Source organism: Diceros bicornis, chromosome 27, assembly GCF_020826845.1.
Source record: "Diceros bicornis minor isolate mBicDic1 chromosome 27, mDicBic1.mat.cur, whole genome shotgun sequence".
Lineage (NCBI taxonomy): Eukaryota > Metazoa > Chordata > Mammalia > Perissodactyla > Rhinocerotidae > Diceros > Diceros bicornis.
In genome coordinates this window covers 33097499-33122056 of record NC_080766.1, presented here as the reverse complement: position 1 = coordinate 33122056, position 24558 = coordinate 33097499, and the positions used below count along the sequence as shown (strand labels likewise).

General features: G+C 46.6%; 1 protein-coding gene across 1 annotated transcript in view; it reads right to left on the bottom strand.

Annotated features, from left to right (window-relative positions):
• Nucleotides 1-24558, bottom strand: part of EVA1C (eva-1 homolog C) — a 51494-nt gene that overhangs the window by 10952 nt on the left and 15984 nt on the right. The window contains exon 5 of the mRNA XM_058570619.1: nt 7906-8049. Coding sequence (XP_058426602.1) covers nt 7906-8049 — 144 coding nt within the window. The remainder of the gene's footprint in view (nt 1-7905; nt 8050-24558) is intronic.

Sequence of the window (24558 nt, the reverse complement as noted above, 5' to 3'; positions counted from 1 at the left end):
GAACTTTTTGGGGTCATGGAAAGGTTTTAAAATTGGAGGGTGGTGATGGCTGCACAGCTCTGTAAATTTACTAGAAATCACTGAATTGTGTTTACTTAAAGTGGGTGAATTTTAAGGGATGTAAATGACACCTCAATAATGATGTCATGAACTTTGCTGAGATATAGTGAAACCAAATGACTGTAACTCACTCAAAGTCCACCAGCAACAACTCTGCTTTTTACCCACAGCTCTTTAACTCCTTGCTTCCATAATAAGCCTGAAGAGAATTCTAAGACTTCATGCTAGAATAATCCTCTAAGTATTATAAGAAAGGATGATAGGGGCTGGCCCGGTGGCGTAGCGGGTAAGTTTACGTGCTCCGCTTTGGCGGCCCCAGGTTTGTGGGCTTGGATCCCGGGGGTGGACCCATACACCACTCATTAAGCCATTCTGTGGCAGCGTCCCACATACAAATAGAGGAAGACTGGCACAGATGTTAGCTCAGGAACAATCTTCCTCAAGCAGAAAGAGAAAGATAGACAACAGATGTTAGCTCACGGCCAATCTAAAAGAAAGGACGATAGAAAGATGAGGAGAGGGCCGGCCCCGTGGCTTAGTGCTCCGCTGCTGGTGTCCCGGGTTCAGATCCCGGGCGCCCACCAACGCACTGCTTGTCCGGCCATGCTGAGGCCGCGTCCCACATACAGCAACTAGAAGGATGTGCAGCTATGACATACAACTATCTACTGGGGCTTTGCGGGGGAAAAAAATAAATAAATAAAATCTTAAAAAAAAAAAAAAGAAAGATGAGGAGAGGAGGGCAGCGTAATAGCCTCCTTGGGAAGGTGGTGAAAGATTCCGCCGAGCTGACCCTAAGAATAAACCACCTGATCTCAAGATCCCCAGGCAGAGGGGATGAGACGACAGCTCCAGCTGAACCTAAACCGTGGGGCAAAGCAAGAATTCTGAAGGCCAAGCACACTGCAGCCAGCTGGAAAGAGGGAGAGGAAACCAAATATTTTTGCTGCAGAAAATTGCTTATTTTTGTTTGTTCTTTATCCCCGCTGGTATCTGGGAGAAGTGGCAACAGGAAATAGAAGTGAAGCCAATATAAACCGGGTAAGTTCAACTGCACTGATTTTCTAAAAAGAGCTGGTAAGATGTATTCGGCAGTAAGAAAACCTTATTTCCTTTCTCAAAGTGCTTAACTAAATTCTTTTGGGGATGTCTCAGGATCGACAATCAGAGAACATTCCTAGATTGTGAATTTTCCACTTGCAGGAGGCCTGGCGCCTTCGTGCCCATCAGCAGCAAGGGGCACTCCCCAGGATGGCACGGTGACAATGGTGGAGGCAGCGGAAGCTGTCCAGGGTCCCCGAGGAATGCCCCTTGGCTGACCACGCTGCTGATCCTGGGACCACGGCAGCGCCCCAGAGAGCTGCCCTGTGCTGCCGCAAATGCTCTCTGATGAAGCAGCCTCTCCACCACTTCTGCGCCCTGAGAAGGACGCCCCGATTCCTCGGCAGGAGCACGTCCTCCCTGCCAGGAGTGGCACTTCCTTCTCACGTCTGTCTCTTGGCTTGTTCTCAAGATACGGCCTGAGGAGGGCTTGGCTCTCTGCACGTGCCAGAGGCGTTCTAGTTCCAGAAAGAGGACGACCTCAGAGAGGAAGGACATTCTAGGACGAGCTTTGCAGAACAACCAGGCACCCCACAGATTAAACTGCCTGCGTGTGATACAGGCTCACGTCAGGAAATTGTCCATTTACTACGTGAAAATGGCTCTGATGGTGGGAGACTCTTTTAGGACCTTTAACAACAGGTGTCAACACACCCGTCGATTCTCGATTCTCGCATCTCCTTGTTTCGAGAACAAAGATGGGGACTGAGGCCTGAGTTATTACCACCCCTCAAACTTGCCCCTCCCACTTTAGGTACATTAGTGAAAACACAAGCAAATCACTAACGGAGCTCCTAATATATGCTGGACCCTGGGCTCGACGCTTAAATGGTGCATCTTGCTCCATCCTTACGGTGACCCTGTGAAGATGTGTATCATCCCCATTCCTGCAGATGGGAAAACTGAGGCCCAGAGACACGCCATTCACCTAGGAAGAGGCACAGCGTCAAATCCCGGTCTCGCCCACACATGCCCTTGATCTTTCTGTGATGCTGTACTGTCCATGGGACGTTCAGCCTTTGGGAACCGGAAAAAGAACTATTTCAAAGGATTATAAAGAAGGCAAAGTGACTCCCACTCAGGCAGTCCCCCTGAGTCTGTTTAGGCAAAACCAGAGATGATGATTCTAATGGACTTGAATGGTTCACTAAATTCAGGCTGGGCTCCCACCTTAAAATTTTTTGTTTTTCCTGAATAAATCTTCCGGGTCAAGCTTGGGTCAGTGCAGACTTTAAAAAAGAAGCCACCACAGGTTGAATTTAGGGCCCCAAAGAATTCTTCACATCAGAGACAAAAATGATGTCTGCTTAACTGTTCCCCCTTCTTAATAGGTACCCAGGCTGCATGAGCACCTCCAAATGCTGGCATCCCCCATCCTGTTTTGTCCCCAAATCCCAGCAACTCCCTAGCCTCTAGCCCCCAAATTCTGGTACCAGCATCCCTCTTGTCCCCAAATCCCAGCACCCATCCTTCCTGTCTCCAAATTCTGGTACCACCACCCCTCCTGTCCCCAAATCCTGCCACCCATCTGCCTGCCTCATCTTCTGGGAGGAGCTGTGAAGGCCCCAGGCTGAGGTCCACACGTTTCCTGTGCCTCGCAGGAATTGTGTGTGTGTGTGTGGGGGGGATGCTGGCTGTGCCTCTGTCTTGGTGATCCTGGAGGACCAGTGGCTATGGATATGGAGAGGAGTCCTCACTGCAGAGGCGAGGGGGAGAGCTGGCCGAGTTCTCCGGGTCTACCTTGTCCTATCAGGAGGAAAGTCTAAAATCTGGCACGTCCAAGAAGGGTGGATGATGGTAAAACTTGGAGGGAGAATAGAGCCAGCGAGGACATCATTGGAGCAGCGAGGACCTCATTTAGCCGTGCATTAAAGAAGACTACTCAGTGACGCATCTCCCAACCCAATCAACGACCAAGTGCTCGGTGCTCTGAGTGCTTTGACATCAGCCAGACGTGCTGCCTACAGTTAGAAAAGCAAAGGGCTCTCAGCCTGACTCATTCCCCCAAGGATACTTGAAGATGCAGAAATTCTCCGCCCAGCCTAAAAGCTGTGTGGGAGAGAGCCCTGACTAATAGAAGCTCTATAAAATAGGGAGGAGTGTTCTTTTTAAAATGTAAATTGATTGTGTCCCCTGAGAAAACCTTTCAGTGGCTCCCCATTGCCCTCAGGCACAAGCCAGGCCTTACTTGCCCATCCCCCGAGATCCCTCCAGTCCTGCTCTGTTGCTCACTTTGCAGCCTTTGCCTGTGCTGTTCCTTCTGCCTGCCCTTCCCTCCTCCCCACCTTCACTTTGCTGACTCCTACACATCCGGTCTCACTTGCCTCAGATGCCACCTCCCCTGGGAAGCCCTCCTGGTCCCCAGAGCCTGGAATTCACTACATTCTATCCCATAGCCTGTGAGGGCAGGGACCATATTGCTCATGAAATTCCCCTACCCCCACCTCCCTGTCTGCACATGGCTGGGGCTCAATCACATGTGTGGTGTGAATTAAGGCGAGGAGGCCACAGCACTCCCTGGTTCCTTTTATGGCCCCGTGGGTTCAGCCACAGGTGGTGGTTCAGGGCCCGGTGAAGGCCAATGGCCTTCTGACATACAGATGCTGACCCCTCCAGAATATTCTGGCTGGTTGTGCAACAAGGGTGAGCCGTGGGTGAGGCACCCCTGCCCCCCAGCCTGGGTCATATTGGAGATGGGTGACATGTGTTTCCTTAGATATGAGGGTCCCCACAGCAGGGCCTGCTTGACGCTCAGCTCTTGTCCCTGACACACCCTGCCCCTAACCCATGGGGTGGGGTGTCCCCTGGGTGGGCATAGCAAGACTGCTGGGGAGAACAGCAAAGCCCGGCTGGAGGCTGTGGTTGGAAGCAGGGTATGGAATAGACCCCTAATGGGGTGGATCTTCCCTGATCCTCTTATGTAAGAGCAGCTTGACCTGAGGGGGGCATTGGCTGGGCCCCTCTCTGGCAGCCATGTTGATAATCATGTCACATGGTCTCTGGCCAACACCGATCAAAGGAGGGGGGCTACCTGACCCCAGCCCAGCCCATTAAATATCCTTCTGTTAGAAATTTAGAATTAAGATTGCAAGACTGCAAGTCTTCATGTTGTTAGAACTGTAACATAAAAATCACTCAGGGCTGTGGAGGTGGCCATGCGCCATGCAGGCCAGGCTCAGAGGAAGGCCGCCTACAGAGGGAGAGAGGGGCCGGGGGGTGGGGAGTTGGGGGGAGAGAGAATAAAGTAGTAGAAGTGCTGTGAGAAGCAGAGAAGAGAGACAGGAGAGATGGCTGCCATCGCCTTGGGGTTTCCGGCTTTAGCGCCACCTAGAGGCCTTGCTTTCCTGCCCTGGCTTCTGAGGACGGCCTTCTAGCCATATCATATCTCCCCATGCCAATCTTTTTTTGGCTTAAACCAGCTCAAATTGGTTCCTTCACCCACATCCAAAGAGTCCTAACTAAGACAGATCTACTTAGAAATTAATTATTGACAACCTCTGGAATCTTCGTATCAACCTCCATATCTGTTGTGAGAATTTTTGAAAATGTAAAATCTCTCAGGCCCACTTGGTGATCTATAAAATATGCAGATATTGCAAATAATTTTTTAGTGATTCAGGTTTCACAGTGAAGAGCCATCTGGCAGAGGGAAATATTTTTAAAATGTCAACCACTTAGATGGTGATTAGAAGGTGTCGTAGAAGATGTCTGCTTGAGGGGGGCACTAACTTGCCTCACAGTGGGAGTCACCTCCTCCCTTTGGAACACACTGATGGACAAGGGGGCACTTCCCGAGGGCGATGGGAAGAACACACTCAACACTCCATTTCCTCCATGGTCCCACATCCAAAACCAACATGCACCCCCTTCTCTCTGACCTCGGCCTTCTGTGCTCAAGTGGACTCACTCAAATGCCTCCCTCTGCGATTCTTCAACCTCCTCCAGATCCTTCCACTGATCTCCTACTTCCTCTTCATCTCGCAGCCCCTCCTGTCTACACGTGCCTCCTTCTCCAGCTGAGATTCCACCATCCACCATTGTGATGACTCACTTGGGAATACCCAGCTCTAGCCCTCTCTCCCCCTCCTTTCTCGTTGCCCAGGGAGCCTCTCCCTGCCTGCTCTTGAGAGCTGGCCCTGCTGGAGGGAGCCACAGCACTGGGCAGAAGAGGGTCCCCGAGAACTGTGACTGTTAACCTCCTGCCTCCATGGCACTACTTCATACCTTCTCTTATCTCCTCGAACCCCTCTCCCCTTCCCCCTGTGCTCATAGCTGAGGACCTCATCTCATACTTATTTTGAGAAGACAAAGACCATGCAATAGGAAATCCCAGAGCCTCCATTCCCAGAGCCTCTTCCGCCCTGTTACGACAAGGGAAACATCCTTCCCGCCTCTATATGGTCAATCCCATCCCTCTCATCTTCCACCAGACCCCAATCTTTCCAATAGGCCAGGTCTCTTCAGCATCCCTAATGTGTTTCTACTTTCCAAACATTCCTCAAATCCATCTGATTTTTACCATGTCTATTAGCACCGCTCTAGTCCAAGTCATTGCTGTCCAACTGGTCTAACTGGTCTCCCACTTCCATCCCACTCCAGCCCATTCTCCACGCTACAGCCAGAGTCGTCTTTTAAGAGTCCAACCATCGTGATCGAATGACTCTCCCACTTAAAACCCTCCACTGGCACCCCCTTCCAGGATGCCTCGGGATCTGGTCCTGGCCCTCTCCAGTGCCACCTCCTGCCACCTTCCTCCTCACCAACTCCTCTCCTCCCCCACTCAGCATCTCTGCACGAGTTGCCCCACTGCTCCCACTGTGCCGGCTCACACCTGCCCGCCCCTCAGAGCCCAGGTTGCAAGTTCACCCCAGAGGAAGGCTCTCTTTGAAAAACTTCTCAAACCACCACCCCCAAGCTAAATTAGGGCCCATCCACCCTTCTCCTCCTGCATAGTATCCTGCCCTTTTCTGAAGCAGCATTTATCACGATGGGTAATGACAGATTTATGCGGTTATTTGTTTAATGCCTGTCTCTCTTCTCCAACTGATGATTCCATGAGGACAAGGACCATGTCTTTTCTTTTTTTACACTACTAAATCCTTAGCACCCAGCACAACCCCTGACACACAGAACATGCCCATAACGTGCTGAATGAGGGAAAAGAATCTCGAACTGGGATGCGCAACTCCCAGGCCCCGAAAGCCCATTTTCTTGGCTTAGCTAAGAACAGCCACAGCCCTAGGAACTGCTCTTGCCTCATCCTTGAAGGCACACCAGGAAATTCACCTTATTTGCAGGCTAAAGTCCCGCTCCTTCAACACTCAGCTGGAGAGGCCTGAAGTTACTGGAACTTCATAATGATCTATGTGGCTTCTCGGGGAACCTCAGCCAGAATGGGCTCAAAGGTACCCAGAGCTGCTTCGACGTGGAAGCAGCAATAAAGACTGAGAGGGCAAGTAAAGTCATGCTTCCTGGAATGTAAGTGTGGCTGCTATTATTTTGGGAATACATTTACATAGTCACTTCATTGTACCTACTACAGCTTTGAAACCGCAGAGGACAACATTTTTAGCTCAGGGTATAAAAGGCTGGGGATGCAACAGAATATTATTAGGCCACAAAAGAGAATGAAGTATTGACACATGCTACAGCACAGATGAACCTTGAAAACATATGCTAGGTAAAGAAGCCAGGCACAAAGGGCCACACATTGTACAATTCCAACTATATGAAACATCCAAAGAGGCAAATCCATAAAGACAGACAGTAGATTGGGGGTTGCCTGGGGGAGGGGGCTGGGGGGATGGAGGGTGGATTGGGAGGTGACTGCTCAAGAGTACAGGGTTTCTTTTTGGGGTGATGAGGATGTTCTTTAATTGTGGTGATAGTTGTACAATTCCCTGAATATACTAAAACCACTGATTTGTATGCCTTAACGGGTAAATTGTATAGTCTTTGAATTATCTCTCAATAAAGCTGTTACCAAAAACAAGAGGCTAGGGGTAGCTGGTAGGGGGAAAAGGGGTTTCCATGATCACAAGTATCAGGTTCTTCAGCTACGGTGCTCTTTGCTCTTTGCTTCTATGCTCGTTTGTCAGGATTACAACCCAGAAATCCTCAGTACCCTCAGAGAACAATTAACTGCTGATTCACTTTTAGGTAGCTTTATAAAATTGGAATTGAATGTACCAGGCATTTCATTTTATTATTTGAAGACACAAGGAAAACACAGTCATGACTTCGTGTAACATTCTTAATTGTTTTAGGTAAGCATTTGAGCTGTTGACTCAACGCTGTGGGCCTGTAGATAAAAGGGCTGTTGGCAGCACAATTAGTCACTTAGGGCCTAAAAGCAGGACTGGGAGGTTAACCAGGAGCCAAACAACACTTCTGTGAACTTGCATGACATACCCATAAACTTCAGAGCCTCCTAAGAACCCAGATAAAAATCACTATTCCCAGTGCCATCAACTTCACCCCATTTGTTTGTTCTTTTCCTGTTCTTCCCATTTGCTGCCAATCTGATGGCTAGAAGGGCTTTTAAAACAAATTTCGATCCAAGAAAATTCTATCACTTATCTGATGTGAACGTCATAAACAAGAATAAAGGGTAGAAAAAGAGGCTCTTGAATATCTGGGATGACAACACAGTTTCAGGAGGAGGGTCTTTTGGTTTGCTGCAGGAACTTTTGTTCACGTGATCACCACCGCCCAAGAGACGGGGTGTGGAGGGTGTATTCTTACCACAGGCGTAGGTGACGGTGAGGTATTTTTTCACTCCGGGGAGACAGGGACTTCCGAAATGGAGGTTGTTGACAACGATTTTGCATCTCTGCCTCCCATAGCACCTACTGGATAATACTTGCAAAGCTGAGTAGGTCAAACAGTCTGAAAGGCAGAAAACATCAAGAGAACTTTCTGTTACATTCCACATGCGGCCACCACATATTTTTTGTAAATGAATATGCTGAGCTGGATTCCAAATCTCACGGAGATCGTTTCTCTGATTATTTCCTGTCTCATTAAAGCACCCAAGATGCTTTACCATACAAAGTGTATGGATTAAGTACAGTAGGGGCAGAGCTGGTTTCACAGGCATGTGCTAGAAGGGCCCTGAGCTTACTTGAATGCTCTGCTGTTGCCAGCTTGAAATTCTTATATATTTTTGAACAAGGGGCCCTATATTTTCATTTGGTACTGGACCGTACAAATTATATAACTGGTCCTGCATACACAGCAGGCAAAATATGTAGAACATTGAATGAAGATTCTTATTTCCTTTAAAACTCTTACCACTCTTTGAAATATTTATATATTTATTTTGAGAATCCATCTCCCCTCTATGAACATAAGCTCCATGAGAGAAGACTATTTCTATCTTGCTCATCATCCAATTTCCACTGCCTGGCCCACTATGGAACCCAACAAATAACTGGTGAATGAATGAATGAATGAATGAATGAATGAAAGGAACTAATAAGCCTGAGGATATGTTCTTCAGCACCCTGGTGCAATGTCATCACAATTAGTAAACATTAATTGAACACGTACAGAGGATGAGGCACTGTGCTATGTACTGTCAGAAAAACAAGCCAGAAGAAGCCTGCTTTGCATTGGCAGGACGTGCAATGGAGCTGGAGAGGCAACACCCATATGCGTGACCTGATGTACAGGGAGTGAGTGTCAGCAGTGAGTGGTCCAGACAAGAGGTGCTGGGGTCAGAGGCAACAGAGAGCGCTGTGGACTGGAGTGGTCAAGACAGGCTTTATGGAGGAGAGCGGCTTGGTCACGGGAGAAAGAGCATGAATCGGATAGAGGCAGGCAAGAGAGAAAGGTATAAACACCAAGCCAAGTGGGCCAGAGCACTTAAGGGGAGTCTAGAGGGCTGAGCGTGAGCTAGAATAATGGTGGGGGCAGGGAAGCCACAGAGAATGAGCCAGAAAAGCAAACTGGAGCAAGATGAGATAGCCTTTGAATGCTCAGCTAAAGACGTTGGACTTTATTCTGCAAGCAACAGGGAGCCTAAAGAAACGACCTGATGCTCTTGTCTTTTGGGGATGGTGTACAGCATACCCTGAGAGAGAAAAGGAACCAACGGCAGGAGACCAGTTTAGAAGCAATTTTAACCATACACCTTGGGAGGAGTTAAGGGCTTGAAGAGCAGGGGATGGAGAAGGAGAGAATTTTAGAGACCTTGCAAAGTTCGGTTCACTTATAATAGCTAACATTATGCCAGGTTCTGTTCTCAGCTCTCGTATGTTAACTGATTTAATGTTCCCAACAACCCTATGATATAGGTTGTTTATTATATATATATACATAAAATTGTTTATTATATATAATGGGTTTTTAATATAGTATATAATAGGTTGCTTATATTACACATACACACACACACACACACACACACACACACACACACACACACACACACACACACACATATATATATATGGAGGTTACGTAACCTCACACAGCTAGAGAAGTAGAGGATAGCAGGGTCTGGATGTGACTGCTGCAGAGGCTCCAGAGTCTGCAGGCTTTACCTCTGAGCTCTGCTCTCCAGGTCTCCAGTGGAGGGTGGGTGAGGGACCCATCAAGGATGATTCAGATCTTAAGTCTGGGAACTGAAGAGACAGTGGTGCCATTGCCAGGGACAGGGGAAATCAGTAGGAGGACAAGATGATAAATTCATTAAAAAAAATACTGTTCTTGCATTTCAGATAGGAGGAGCCTTTAAAGAGAATTTCCAGATCCATAGATGCCAGTGGAGGGTCGTGCCTGGAGAGCCCAAGGGCTCAGGGAGAGTGCTGGCATCACAGTGGCCGGGATCTGCAGTCATAGGACTTCTCCTGTGCTGTCTGCTCACGTCTTACAGATGACAAACTGCTCCGCCCTCTAAAAACAAAAACTCTGCACTCCCCATATCGTCGAACCTCTCTCTAGCCTTATCTCTTTCCTTCACAGTCAGGCTTCTAGAAAGGGTCCTCTACGTCCCCTGGCTCCGCTGCATCTCCTCCAGCCCATGTCCCATCCGTCCTCACTGTGCTTCTGTCTCATGCACGCCCTGACACTCATCCCTTCTCTCCAGTCACGGGGACCTACCACTGTCCTATCCAAGAGATGGGAGCCGGTCCTGACTCTTGCCCATCTCTGGAACCTTGGGGGCCTGAACACTCTTGTTGAAGGAACGGTTCCTCCCTGACCCTGGCTCCATGGTGCCCTTCTCCTGGTTTGTCTGTGACGCCTCCATCTCAGAGCCCCCTGCAGGCCTGCCCACCCAGAGCGAGCTCCTTCCTGTGCCTGGGCTCTCTTCCTCCACCTGCACACTCTATCTGGGCCACATGTCTATCCTGAACCTCCGAGAATGAGGACCCAATAGCTCACTTCAGCCCTGGCCGCTCCTGGGAACTCTACCCTGTGCGTGGATTGCCTTCACTCTCCTCCCAGGAACCTCTCATTGCTCACGTCTGTCTAGACCATATTCATCATGTCCTCCCATCCCCCACCGACGCCCAAGTGACCCAACCCAGCCCTGCTCCTCTCCTGATTCCTGCTCTCTATGCCTGGTACCTCATCCTCCAAGGAGCCCCAGCCGGAACCCTCAGCTCATTCCCCCTCCCCACGCCCTCCCAATCTGACGCTCTGGCTGAGAATCCACCCTCCTCTCAGTTCCCCAGCCTCGGCCTCAGCTGCAATCCTGTCTCTTTTGTTGTGAGTCTTTTATCCAGTCTCCCCCTCCATTTCCTTCCACTTCCAATGGTTCTCCCCTTTGCCCTCCAGTATGTTCTTTCTAATCATATCACTCCTCTGCTTCAGATCCGGCCCCCACCTGCCCTGCCCTTAAGATCAAGCCCAACTCCTGAGAATCGTGCACAAGGTCTGATGTGACTCACCTCCTCTGCCTCCTCTTAGCTTCCGTTGCAGCCATTCCTCTGCCCCAGCCTGTGTCCCCAGCCTGCCGAGCTCACTGCAGCTCCAGAAAGCCAGGCTGTGATCCTCGGTGTCCCTACGCCTCTGCATAGGCTCTTCTGCCTGCTTGGAATGCCCTGTCCCCTCTGTCTGCTCAGTGGTCACCTTCTCCATGGTCCCCACCCCCGGGTCGCAGTTAGTAGTTTCCTTCTCTGGGCTTCTACTGTTCCTCGTACAGCTGTTATCACGGCTCTACTTATTTGCTCATTTGTCTGTCCCCAGTCTAGATGGGGAGCTCCTGCTCTTGGTACCTTACACAGGGCCTGATGCTCAGTGAATGCTCAAAGAATTGCAGGACAAAGGTGAGGGTTACAGCCTCCATCCCTTTGGAAACTCCTCCTCACCTGCTGATACCCTCACCACCGGGCATTTGAGACAGCTGCTCAGAGGAAGAATCTCAAAGTGGATCACTCAGGAAGAGAGGGGAAGGGGTAAACCAGCAGTGGGGTACCGGGGTGCATGACAACCAGAGGAAGTGAGCTGCAAGAAGGATTCAAACGGACGGGAAGCCAGAGAAAATGCCCTGGCTTCACCCCCATGTTCGCCGCAGCATCATTCACAACAGCGAGAGGTGGAAGCCACCTAAGTGCCCATCAGTGGAAGAATGGATTACAAAATGTGCTCTACACACACAACGGACTATTATTCAGCCTTAAAAAGAAAGGAAATCACGACACATGCTACAACATGGATGAACCTTGAGGACATTATGCAAAGTGAAATAAGCCAGTCAGAAAAGGGCAAATACTGTAGGATTCCACTCATATGAGGGACCTAGAGCAGTCAAATTCACAGAGACAGAAAGTAGAATGGTGGCTGCCAGGGGCTGGGGGGAGGGGGAATGGGGAGCTATTATTTAATGGGTACAGAGTTTCAGTTTTGCAAGACGAAAAAAGTTCTGGAGATTGGTTGCACAACAGTGTGAATATACTTAATACTACTGAACTGTACACTTAGAAATGGTTAAGATGGTAAATTGTGTGTCATCAGTTATTTTAACTACAATTAAAAGAATATCATGGCTTAACTGTGAAGATTACCAATTTTCATAAAGTGCTTCGAGCAGTGCAATAAGTCAGCCATGATTAATGAAGAGGAAGGAGGAAGGATGAAGGGAATTAAGAATGTGGTGGAATAGGAGAAGGCTTTGATCTACCAGATATTAAGACTTGCCAGGGGCCGGCCCCGTGGCTTAGCGGTTAAGTGTGCGGGCACCCACGCACTGCTTGTCAGGCCATGCTGTGGCGGCGTCCCACATAAAGTGGAGGAAGATGGGCATGGATGTTAGCTCAGGGCCAGTCTTCCTCAGCAAAAAAAGAGGAGGATTGGCATGGATGTTAGCTCAGGGCTGATCTTCCTCACCAAAAAAAAAAAAAAAAAGACTTGTCATTAATCTATAGAAATTAAGACAGTATGGTGCCCTGGGATAGAAATATTACTGATGGACCAGAAGAGAGAACCTAGAGATTGAGCCAGGTGTGTATGGGACTGTGGTATGGGACAGGGGTGATGTGGCAGTGGGGTGGAGGATGGGAGGATGGTGGCATATCTGGTTATCCATAGGAAAAATGTGGGATTGAGTCCCCATAAAAAAATCAATTCCAGAAGGATTAAAGACTTAGATGTGAAAAGCAAAACTTGAAGAAAAAAACGTAGGATAACATTTTTCTGATCCTAGAACGGGAAACAATTTCCTTAAATTAAATACAAAAAGCACTAACTGAAAAAAAGAAGATTGATACATTTGATTTTGTTAAAATTAAGAAATACTGTCCATGGAAACATACCATAAAGAAAGTGAAAAGATAAGCCACAAATGGAGAGAAGATATTTTCAATACATATAATCAAAAGATTTAGTGCTTCTACAAATAAATACGAAATAGACAAATGATTCAATTTTTTTTTTTTTTGGTGAGGAAGACTGGCTCTGAACTAACAACTATCGCCAATCCTCCTCTTTTTCCTTGAAGAAGATTGTCCCTGAGCTAACATCTGTGCCAACCTTCCTCTATTTTTTGGATGTGGGACACCAACACAGCATGGCCTGACAAGCGGTGTGTAGGTCTGCACCCGGGATCCGAACCTGCGAACCCTGGGCCACTGAAGTGGAGCACGCGAGCTTAACTACTACACCACCGGGCTGGTCCCTGATCCAATTTTTTTAAATGGGTGAAAATCACAGACAGGTATTTCACAGAAGAGGAAACATATCTGATACAAATATGAAAAGAAACTTAGTCTTATTAGTAATCAGGGAAACACAAATTAAGACCACAATGACACCATTTTATACCTTCTAGATTGGCACAAATTAAGAAGCCTGACAACGCCAAGTGTTGGAGAAGATGTGGATCATTGGAAACTCTTGAACATGGCTGGTGGGAGTATTAACCATCCCTGGAACATACATCCTAAAGCAACTTTTGAATATTTGAACATTTTCACATCCTAAGACTCAGTAGTTTCATTACCAAGAGTATACAGGCCCACGTATCCCTTTCCTGAAGTCCTTCAGAATTCACAATTCTTCCGATTTTAGAGAGGTAATCCTATGCATTAGGGTGGAGACCCATAGTCAAACACATTGTTATTTCCCCAGTGAAACATGCAAATATGCATATTAAGTGAGATAAATGAAGATTAATTGAAACTTCTTGTCAGTTCTGGTTGGATCAGATTTTTCTGCCACATGAATTTTTTCAAAACTCTTGGTTTCTCAGAGCTTTTTGGTTTTCAGAATTGTGATAAGGGATTGTAGACCTGTACTTTAGAGAAGCTTTTACATACATGCCCACCAGGAAACACGTACAAAATTGCTCAGAGAAGCACAGTTCTTACCAGCAAAAACCTGGAAACAACGCAAATGCCCATTGTCATGAGAATGGATAAAGTATGCAGTGTCATTCAACAGCACAAATGAATGGACCACAGCTACACACAACAATATGGATTGACCATTGAAACAGTGTTGACTGAAAAACTCTCGTCCCAGGGGCCAGCCCTGTGGCCAAGTGGTTCAAGTTCCGCGTGCGCAGCGCGGCCCGGGTTTGTGGGTTCAGATCCCGGGCGTGTACCTGCTCTGCTCGTCAGCCATGCTGTGGAGGCATCCCACACATGAAGTGGAGGAGGACTAGCACAGGTGTTGGCTCAGGGCTGATCTTCCTCAAGCGAAAAAGAAGAAGACTGCCAATAGATGTTAGCTCAGGGCAAATCTTCCTCACCAAAAAAAAAAAAAAAAAAAAAAGCTAGTCCCAGAAAATTACGTGCAGTTAGACACCACTTTTATTAGCCAAAAAAGGAAAAGAAATATTAAAAAAATAAGTATGTATGTAACATACATACCTGTGGAATAAAACAAATACGAAAAAGGGAAAGGAATAAACACAAATCTCAGGATAGTGGCTGTCACTGGGAGGGACAGGGCGCTGGGACAGGGGAGTAGAGAGGCAAGTTATTTGCAGGATTCTAGTTCTTTGGGGTGTAAAGCATTATATATTCTGCTTTACAATTTGCATAAGTATTACACAGATTATTTTGTGTACATCAAATATATAAAAGAATTTAAAAATAAAAAATGGATTATTAAGGCCTTTTTTCAAGAAGACTTTTCTCCTAGAATCCTTTTAAGTTAAATGAAGACCAGAGATGTTGGAGGCAAGGAGTCAGGTAATAATAATGCCACAGGAAATAATATAAATATTTGTTTGTGGGCATATTGATCCAGAAAAGTCTCGTAGGGGCATAGAGGAAGCAGTGACATCTGGTAAAAACTTGAACACAGGGAAAGAGACTGGTAGGAGTCGAGAACAACAGTAAAATCAACAGTCCCACGTCCATTCTTTTCTCCTTTAGTCTCCTCAGGGTGATCAATTCAAACAATGCTGCCAGAGTCGACTCCTAATAGTACAACTGTGGTGATGCTCCATCTCTGTTTATGCTGAAGCCTCACGAGGCGGAGGAAGCCTGGATCCCTGAGTCACTGCCTGGAGGAGGGCTGCCCAGGAGAACCGCCCAAGCCCCACTGGACTGTGATGTGAGCAGGAAACAACCTTCCCTCGGTTAAGCCACTGAGTTGTTTGTTATAACAGCTAATGTTAATTACCTTGACTAATGCTTAGCAAGGTTATGCAACTTGCTCACAGTCTTGCTGCTTAGTGACAGTGTGGGCTCTAGACCCTTATCTGGTTGACATTAAAGACTAGGCCCTTAAATATGATTTCCCTACCTAGACAAGAATAGGAAAAGATTGGGAGAATCATGGGCTCAAACAATTTGCTAGAACAGAGATGATAAGAGACTGGGCCATGGCGAAGAAGAAATAGGGGCTCTGAATCCTGACAGTTCGCTCCAGGAGACAGGACATGAGGAGCCAGGACAGGGGGATTAGAGCGAGAAGGTTCTTTTTTTTTTAAAGATTTTATTTATTTATTTTTCCCCCAAAGCCCCAGCAGATAGTTGCATGTCGCAGTTGCCCATCCATTCCAGCTGCTGCATGTGGGACGCGGCCTCAGCATGGCCGGAGAAGCAGCGCATTGCTGCCCGCCCAGGATCCAAACCCGGGCCGCCAGCAGCGGAGCGCGCGCACTTAACCGCTAAGCCACGGGGCCGGCCCCAACGGGAAGGTTCTTAAGGGAGACTATCAGTGATTGACGTAAGGCAAGTTTCAGGTGTGCAGAATAGTTGGCGCATGTAAAAGATGTGGTCCAGCTAGAGGAAAACAAGACGTGGAAGGTCAGAGGAGGGGAAAGTCAACAAGGAGGAAGAAGTGTGCATCTGATGTATTTGTCTGAGGGTTTCAGAATGGTCCATGGGAGAAAGCGGGTTGGGCTCTGGAAGGATGTGGAAGGGCAAGGGCATACCATTGCTTGTGGAGTAAAAAAATCACCAAGGGAGGAGAGTCTCTGTGGTTCTGTAAGAGCGAGCCCCTTGCTATGGGGTGAGGAGGAATTTAATGGGTCTGAGGTAATAGGGGACCTGAATTTCTTCCAGCAGGGTCAGCCACTCGTGGACAGAGCACATGTGGTGGGTGATGAGGACGACAAGTCAGGGTGATGCTCAGCGGGCCTCATGGAAGAAGAACGAGAAGCCAAAGGTGCCTTCTCAGAAGACAGATTAGGGCTGAAATCACAGACCAAGGAGTCTGCTGAGAAAAGGCTCAGAAAAAGAGAAGTGAGACCTCCAAGTAAGAGACGAATTCAAGGCTCAGCTAACCTAAAAGGCTGACATGCAGAGACAAGGGCTAAACATGTGGTCAGATGGGTGAGCACAGCGTCCGACCCAAGCAGCTCTCAGTGAGTAAATGGTAGCTCCTTTTCCGAGAGCACTGGCATTCAAACTGCGTTCAGGGAGCCCCGGGGCTCTGAGGAGGTACCCCAGGGACCTTGCAAGGAGAGAAAGGCAGGAAAGCTCATGTCTCAGGAAGCTCCACCTTTAGCTCTTATATTAATTAGAGATTTGGGACAGAGTCCAGTTGAAAGGAAGGATCTATGGCTAAACACTAAAAAGTTGGAAAAATGATGCTCTTGAGGAAAGGACAATTAAATACATATACTATATGTATAATAATATTCATTTATATAATATGTATATATTATATATTTACATATATATGTATATGTATGGACCACATATATATGGACCATATATACATTTATATGTGTATATGTGCAAACATAAATGTATATATTTTTATGTTATATATTTAAAGGTATAAATGTATGTAATATATATATCTCAACAAATGGTGAGGAATCTTATAAAATCACTTGATTTGAATATATTCATGAAGGTTCTGATTTACTTTTGTAAGTACTATTCCACAATATCTGACAATTGGGTATTGTGGGCACACGGTAGGCAATCAACAATGCTGTATTTAAGGAACGAATCAGTGGGCTGAAATGGACACCAGGTAATGCAAACATCTCATATATCTGGACTTAGAATGCGGTTTTTTTGTTGGAGTGCCTGATCCATGAGTTTGAATCTACGCTGAGAAAAGCCGCCTCTCGGGAACTCAGGGAGTTGTCATCCTTCTGTTGGTCCCTGATCAGCTTTTCTCAGCAACTCACTCTGGGATTGGAATTGGTCTATCTTTTCTCTGACTGCTTCTGAATACTCGAGTCTAAAAGATGCATCTTGCTGGACCTAATTGGGTGGGTCCTCACAAATGAAAGAAAGGTAAACAGACCAGATCAAGAAGCCAACAGAGCTCTAATGAAATGTTTTAAGTGCCCGTCTATAGCAAGAGCCAGCAGTGTCAGGCACATCTTTGTGAAGAGTGACAAGTAGTAGAGTGAGCAGTGGGCATCGCCAGGGTCCCCACAGGCCACCCGTGGCTCAAGTGGGCAACGTAAAGAGGGCTTAATAAATGGACTTTACAGAGGTGCGAGTGGGAGGTACAACATCTCAAAGGACGGTGCAGGAGCCCCGGGCTAGAAGAAGCAGAGAGATGCTACCATCCCAAGCCTGAAGGGCAAGGGCAGTGGTTTCCAGAACCCAGAGGGGGACGCCCTGCAGAGAGGGCTGTGCCTGGAGCTGGGCTTGCGGGGAGGGTCATGACGCTCCCACATTGTGTTATGAAAGCTGCTTTTGTGCCTGCATCCCTCATCAGACTGAGAGTCCCTGGAGGGCAAGGGGTTGGGCCCTTCCCTGTGGTTCACCCAGCACCTGGTACTATTCAACTCACTGAGACTCTGTGTTCCTCCCCTGTGTGACACGAGGAATACCTTTTTCACTGTATTTCTGTGAGATTTGTACGAGGCAACTGCTGAAGTCAAAGTCCACATAAACTTGAGCTTTTCTCACCAGCTGTCTCTAAGCTAGAACGAAAAATCTGCGGTGGTTAAGATTCCAGAAGGCCCTCTGCCTGTGGCAGCTGCGAGGAGCAGGACGGAGCAGTGCGCACATTAGTCGCCTTGCTAAGCCCATTTCCTCAGTTGGCCAATGAAGATACGAGGAGCTGACTAGTTGGTTGGCATGACTATTACATAAAACGCTGCATGTAGGGTGTCCAATGCCAGTGCCCAATGTATGTCAGTTACCATTACCATGTCAGGCCACTTTGTGTTATATGGGAAAATCGTACTGTTGAAAAAGGCCTCTGGGACTTGGACAATTTACCATCTAAATTATATGCCTTCTTTGGTCCTGTTAAGTGAAAACAAGCATATATGGTATGGTATGATGAGAACTAAGTATTAAAGCCCAAAACCTGCATATAGAAAAAAAAAAAAAAGAACATTGGAAGGAGAATTGCCCAGATGGTAGCAGGATATTTTTGGCTGACAGGAAAGAGGCGGGCTTTTTAAAAAAATTTTCCCCCTATCAATTTTAAGATACTTTCCAAGTTTTTGTGAGTTTACATTGCTTTAAAATGAAAGTAAAAAATAAACTTTCTTAAAATGTAAAATAAAATTCATGTCTGGATAGAAGACAGCTTTTGAATGTGAGGGTCTCCGAGGCAATTTTTTCAGAACTGTAAAATTTTCTGCAATGTCATAATAAACTATTCTTTTATATAACTCAATTTGCCCCAGAAAGTTTATCTAGGAGTAAAGATATATCCTTTGAATTTTCTTCTAGTTTATTTTTTTATTATTTTTTTGGATGCACAGGGTTGATTTTTGGGATATTTTTGCTGTCTTTAAGATCCTCATTATTATTTGGGGTTCTTACTGAGCATGTTTATCACTTGAAAAAAAAACTCTTAATTCTCAAGAGATCTGAGAATGGGATGTATGATTTCTGTATAAGCTACCTGCATTGGGAAGAAGTAACAGTCTGAATTATGGAATTATTGTTAGAAGTCTGATGTTTTAAAACATAACTATTATTGTTCTTTCTGTTACAAAATAAATACATGTTCATAGTTGACTCTTGAAAAACAAAGATACGCCAAAACTAGGAAAATAAAAATCCCCAGTAAATCCCCCTATCAAGGAAAAAAACTACTTACCTTTAAAGAACATCCTTCTAGTCACTTTTCTACGTATAAATGCCCTTCCCCCTCAATGGGATCCTATACATATTACTTTGTATGCTACTTTTTCCCATTTATTAATATACTTGTGAAAGTTTTAACATAAGCATCATTTTAAAGAGCTGCATAGTTTCTCATTTTATGGATGCACCAGCTCTATTTACAATATCCTCTCAGCAGACAGTCAGATGATTTCCACTTTTTAATATTATAAACAATTCTACATGGAACATCCTTATAGCTAAATCTTTGCACACAAGCATGATCATTTCCACAGGAATTCTTGGAAGTAGATTGCTTTGTCAAAGGTTTTTCAAAATATTAAGGCTTTTGATACACACCGCCCAACAGTTATCCAGAAAAGTTGTGCCAATTTACGCTCCTGCCAGAATTGTAGGAGAGTGCCCTAGAAACCTTCTGTTTTCTTAGGACAAGTGCCTAACCATATTCTTGAAGGCTAACAGAGGAAGGAAAAAAAAAAGAGGGGCTGGCATGGTGGCATAATCGTTGGGTTCACGTGCCCCGTGTGGGTGGCCCAGGGTTCGCGGGTTCAGATCTCGGGCGTGGACCTGCACACCACTCGTTGGCCATGCTGTGGCGGCATCCCACATGCAAAATAGAGGAAGACTGGCACAGATGTTAGCTCAGCGACAATCTTCCTCAAGCAAAAAGAGGAAGATTGGCAATGGATGTTGGCTCAGGGTCGATCTTCCTCACCAAAAAAAAAAAAGACTCCCATGTATAAGACCACAGCCCTCTTTCACTCAGGAGGTCTTGTGACCAAGGTGATTTACAGAAGCATGCTTTTGCACTTGTAAATTACTCTGGGAGTGAAAGAATTTATCTTGGTGAGAGTAAAGAACTCACAATGTGTTTTCAGGAAGAGGCCCAAAGTAATCCAGGTCTGATTCAGGTCTGACCATTTCCTTGTTGACACTGAGCTCTGAACCATTTGCAGGAGTTTTTTTTTTAAGTGGTTATTTCCCTCCCAGGCTGATTTTGTTTGCACCCTCTCTCCCTGGCAAACTACCCTCCACCCCAAAACCTGTGATAACAAGATATTCAACCATTTAATTTTTATGTTTTTGGCCACCGTTTAACATGAAACTGAAGTTAATCACTCTTTACAACCTGCGTTTATTTAGATAATTAGGCTGGCTGCTCCTAAGTGACTGTCTCGGCAGTGGGAGCCCCCGGCACCTTGATCTTTGGCTGAAAAGTCCTGGCCTGTCCACACTTGGCCTTGGGATGGGCTTAGCCCAGCCCTTGAGGCCCATTGTGTGGTTTTCTCACTCTCTTAGTAAGGAAATAGAATCCCTGGAACCCACTCAGAAATGTAACTGCAGCAGGAAATGACGTGGCACGGCGGACGCCCAGCCAGGGGAACTTTCTGAAGCCCTGCTTTCCGAAGTGCATGCCCAGGTCTGTGGGAAGGTTCACTTCTTTCTCAGGTTAAGATGCTGCTTCTCTGGTGTTCATTTGGAGCCAATAATGATCCATCACTTTCATATCTTGCTGTCAGTTTGTCTTCCACCAGATGAGGCATGAGTTCTGACGGATCTGACTTGCTAGAAGATCTTTCAGAAATGCCTTTGGGTCAGGACCCTCGAGATAAGACACCAGATCTATCTTTATTTGAACTTGCTGACAGTAAGATGTCACTTTTTGAACTCGGTCTCATAGCTGGCTTGGTCATCAGTCTTGCCACTCTTCATTTTTATTTGATGGGTGTGGTGGTCAGCCTTTGTATTAGTTTGCTAGGGTTGTCGTAACAAGCACCACAAACTGGGTGGCTTAAACAACAGAAATTTGTTTTCTCTCAGTTCTGGAAGCTAGAAGTCCAAGGTGTCAGGAGGGCTGGTTCCTTCAGAGGCCTCTCTCCTTGCCTTGCAAATGGTCATCCTCTCCCTGTGTCTTCACATGGTCTTCCCTCTGTGTGTATCTGTGTCCTGATTTCCTCTTCTGATAAGGACACGACTCATATTAGATTAGGGCCCACCCATATGACCTCAATTTAACTTAGTCACCTCTTTAAAAACCCTATCTCCAAATATGGTCATTCTGTGGTCCTGGGGGTTAGGACTTCAAAATAGGAATTTTAGGGGGAGACAATTCAGCCCATAACAGCCTTCAAGATGGCCCCCAATGATCTCCACCTCCTGGAATTCACACCCTTGTGTAGGCTCCTTCCTCAACAAATCAGAGCTTGTCTGTGTGACCCATAGACTATGGCAGAGTGATGGTGTGTGGCTTCCATTTGCTCTTGTGCATCGCTTGCTCTGGGAGAAGCCAGCTGCCATGTCATGAGGACACTCAAGAGACCCATGTGGGGAGAACCAAGTCCTCCCACCAACAACCAGCACCGACTTGCCTGCCACATGAGTGAGTCACCTTGGAAGCCCAGCCCTCAGATGACTTCAGCCCCAGCCAACGTCCCAACTGCAACCTCATCAGACCCCGTGAGACCCTAAGCAAGACCTGCCCAACTAAGCTACCCCAGAATCTCTGCCCCACAGAAACTTAGGTAATAAACATTCGTTTCCATTTTAAGCCATTAAATTTGGAAATATTTCACTACATAGCAACAGAAAACATATACACATTTTGATACTTAGAAGTGGGTTGCTGGGGTAAAAAATCCTAAAAATGTGGGAGTGGGCTTTGGGCATAAGTTGGGAGGACCCAAAGGAGTGTGTTAGTGAGTCTACGGCCTTGAAGAGAAGCCCAGCATCTGTCACCTTTGCACCCAGCGGGCAAGTGCATGTTCAGGGCAGGACTTCCCAACCTCAACAGTGAATGGACACAGGTATGCTGGATGTTTCCTCTCTGGCCCCCAGGCTGCCCCCCAGCCATTGATTTTGGCATTGGGCAGCACCTCCCTTTAGCCCACTGCACCATATAAATGTAATTTTCTGTGTGTGATGATGGGGAAATGGCTGGGAAGTACTGTTCAAGGCCAGGGCATGATGTGTGACCAATGCCTCGCCATAGCCTCGCCTGCCCTGGTACATTCCAGATGAGACCAGCTTAGGGCATCGCACATAGAACGTGGAGGCTCTGTCGGCCCTCCTCTGGGCCCAGACTTGGAGGCCTTGCTGAGGACAGGCGTGAGCATCCAACACCTTGGGAATACCCAGTGGGAGCTGGTACTGACAGCCAGGCCTCGGGCAGCCCTGAGGGTGCTGCAAGAGCATGAAGGCGTCACATCATGACTTGGGGGGTCATGAAGTTGGGACACACACCCCGACTTCCACCAGAGGTGTCCCCCTCTCCACCACCACTCAGTCTCTACCTCTTGAATTTATCCTGCATACGAAGTACACAGAATCAAAAAAGCAAGCAACCCTATGTAACAAACCCAATTGTAAGTTCAGAAAAAAGATACTGTGGGGTGGGAGACTGACAGCAGAAAAAGCATAAAGGGTTAATATCTCTACTGTGTCACGAGCTCGTAAAAATTTGTGGAAAAAATAAAGATGCCAGGGGCCAGTTAGTTACTAGTAGTTAAGTTTGTGTGCTCCACTTTCGCGGCCTTGGGTTCGTGGGTTCAAATCTTGGGCGCAGACATATGCAACACTCATCAAGCCATGTGTGGCGGCATCCCACATACAAAATAGAGGAAGAAGGACACAGATGTTAGCTCAGGGCTAACCTTTCTCAGCAAAAAGAGGAGGTTTGGCAACAGATGTTAGTTCAGAGCCAATCTTCATCACCAAAAATAAAAATAAAAATAAATAAATAAATAAAAAATAAAGATCTCAACAGAAAGAAAAGGACAAAGGCTTGAGAGACAATGTGTGCAAATACAATAACCACAAAAACATGGGAAATGTCCAAGGTCATTAATATTCAAAGCAAGGAAAATAAAAATATACAGCAAGACTATTTTATAACTACTAAATTGGAAACATGAAGAAAAATCATACATAACTCTCCAACGCTGCAGGAAACCCACAGTCGTACATCAGTTTACGCATATAAATTGGTACAAAAAGTTTTTGGAAAGAACTCTGGTGATACGTATGAAGAATTGTAAACAAGCCCATGCCCTCTTTTGATATAAAACTTCTGGGAATTTATCCCAAGGAAATAATCCAGAAGAAAGAAAAAGCTACAAGCACAAGTTCATTATACATTATTTGCAATATTTGAAGATCAGAAATACTCCAGCCACCAGGAATGGTTAAGTACATTACGGATATATCCTTTCAACAAGCTATTAGGAAGTGATTGACCTTGTTAGGATTTTGCGGGCCATGTGGAAAAACACCCATGATGTAAAGTTAAAAGCAGAATTCAAATATATCTGCTTTAGAATTGCTATTATGTAAAAATTGTTCTATGCTCATCCACCAGGGCTTGGAAAACATTCTAAAAAAGAAAACTCTTTTCAATTGATGGGTAAAATTTGTGGTTGAATCTTTTTCTTATCTCCGTTAAATGTTATTATGGTGCTTGTGCAGAGTGATGACAATAATCATAACAATTATCTTTTAGAAAGAACTGGAAATGCTCTCCCTCCGTATCTGAGAGCTAAAGCCACGCTGGGCTGTGGTTCCTGACCGGAGAGCTTCACCGAGGCCCAGCTGGTCCTCACCGCGTGTGCTCCAATGGGGTACCAGAGTCTGCAGGATATGGGGTTTCACCAGACTTCAGCTTACGTGCAAGAGCAAAAGTACACATGCCACCTTTCAGAGGCGCACGAGTGGGTGCGAGCCCACCACTCGGACCTCAGGCAACTATCCTCCCAGCTCCTGCCAGGTTCTAGGGTTAAGAAGAAAGAGCCCTTTCCCCTTCAAAGCGCTGCAGCCGAGCTGCAGTAACAACTGGGAACTCGGTGCAGAGATCACACACTGGCAGCTGGGGACCGGATGTGGCCTGTAGGCATGTTTTGCTTGGCTCATACGGTGCTTCAAAAGTTGGAACGTTTCACGTTTTTAAAAATAGTCTGGATCTCCAGCATCTCCTGAGAGGTTGGAAGCCGTGACAAGACCAGGTCCACATTCCAGGCTGGCGTCCCTCCACCCGCAGGAGCCCAGTGTGGGCACCTCACTTTGAGGGGCTCTGATTCATCACACATCTCACTCATATTCACATGGGCCCCTACTCTGTGCCGGGCACTGCCGGAAATTCCCCAGGAAAGGGACAGACACCGTCTCTGTGGTGCTTACTTTCTCCTGGGAGATAGACCATATGCACATAAGTGACTATTTCCATGTCATGAAGATAATCAAACAGGGGACAGTTGGAGAGGGGACTGCAGGGATGAGGTGCCGTGCTGGCAGGGTGCCCAGGTAAACCTCTCTGAGATGACATCTGAGTTGATTCCCTAATGACGAGTCGGAGCCGGCCACACAGAGACATGGGGTGAGAACATTCCAGGCCAAAGGAAGAGCTTGTGCCAAGGGCCCAGTGTATGAACGAGTCTGGAGTGCTCCAGAG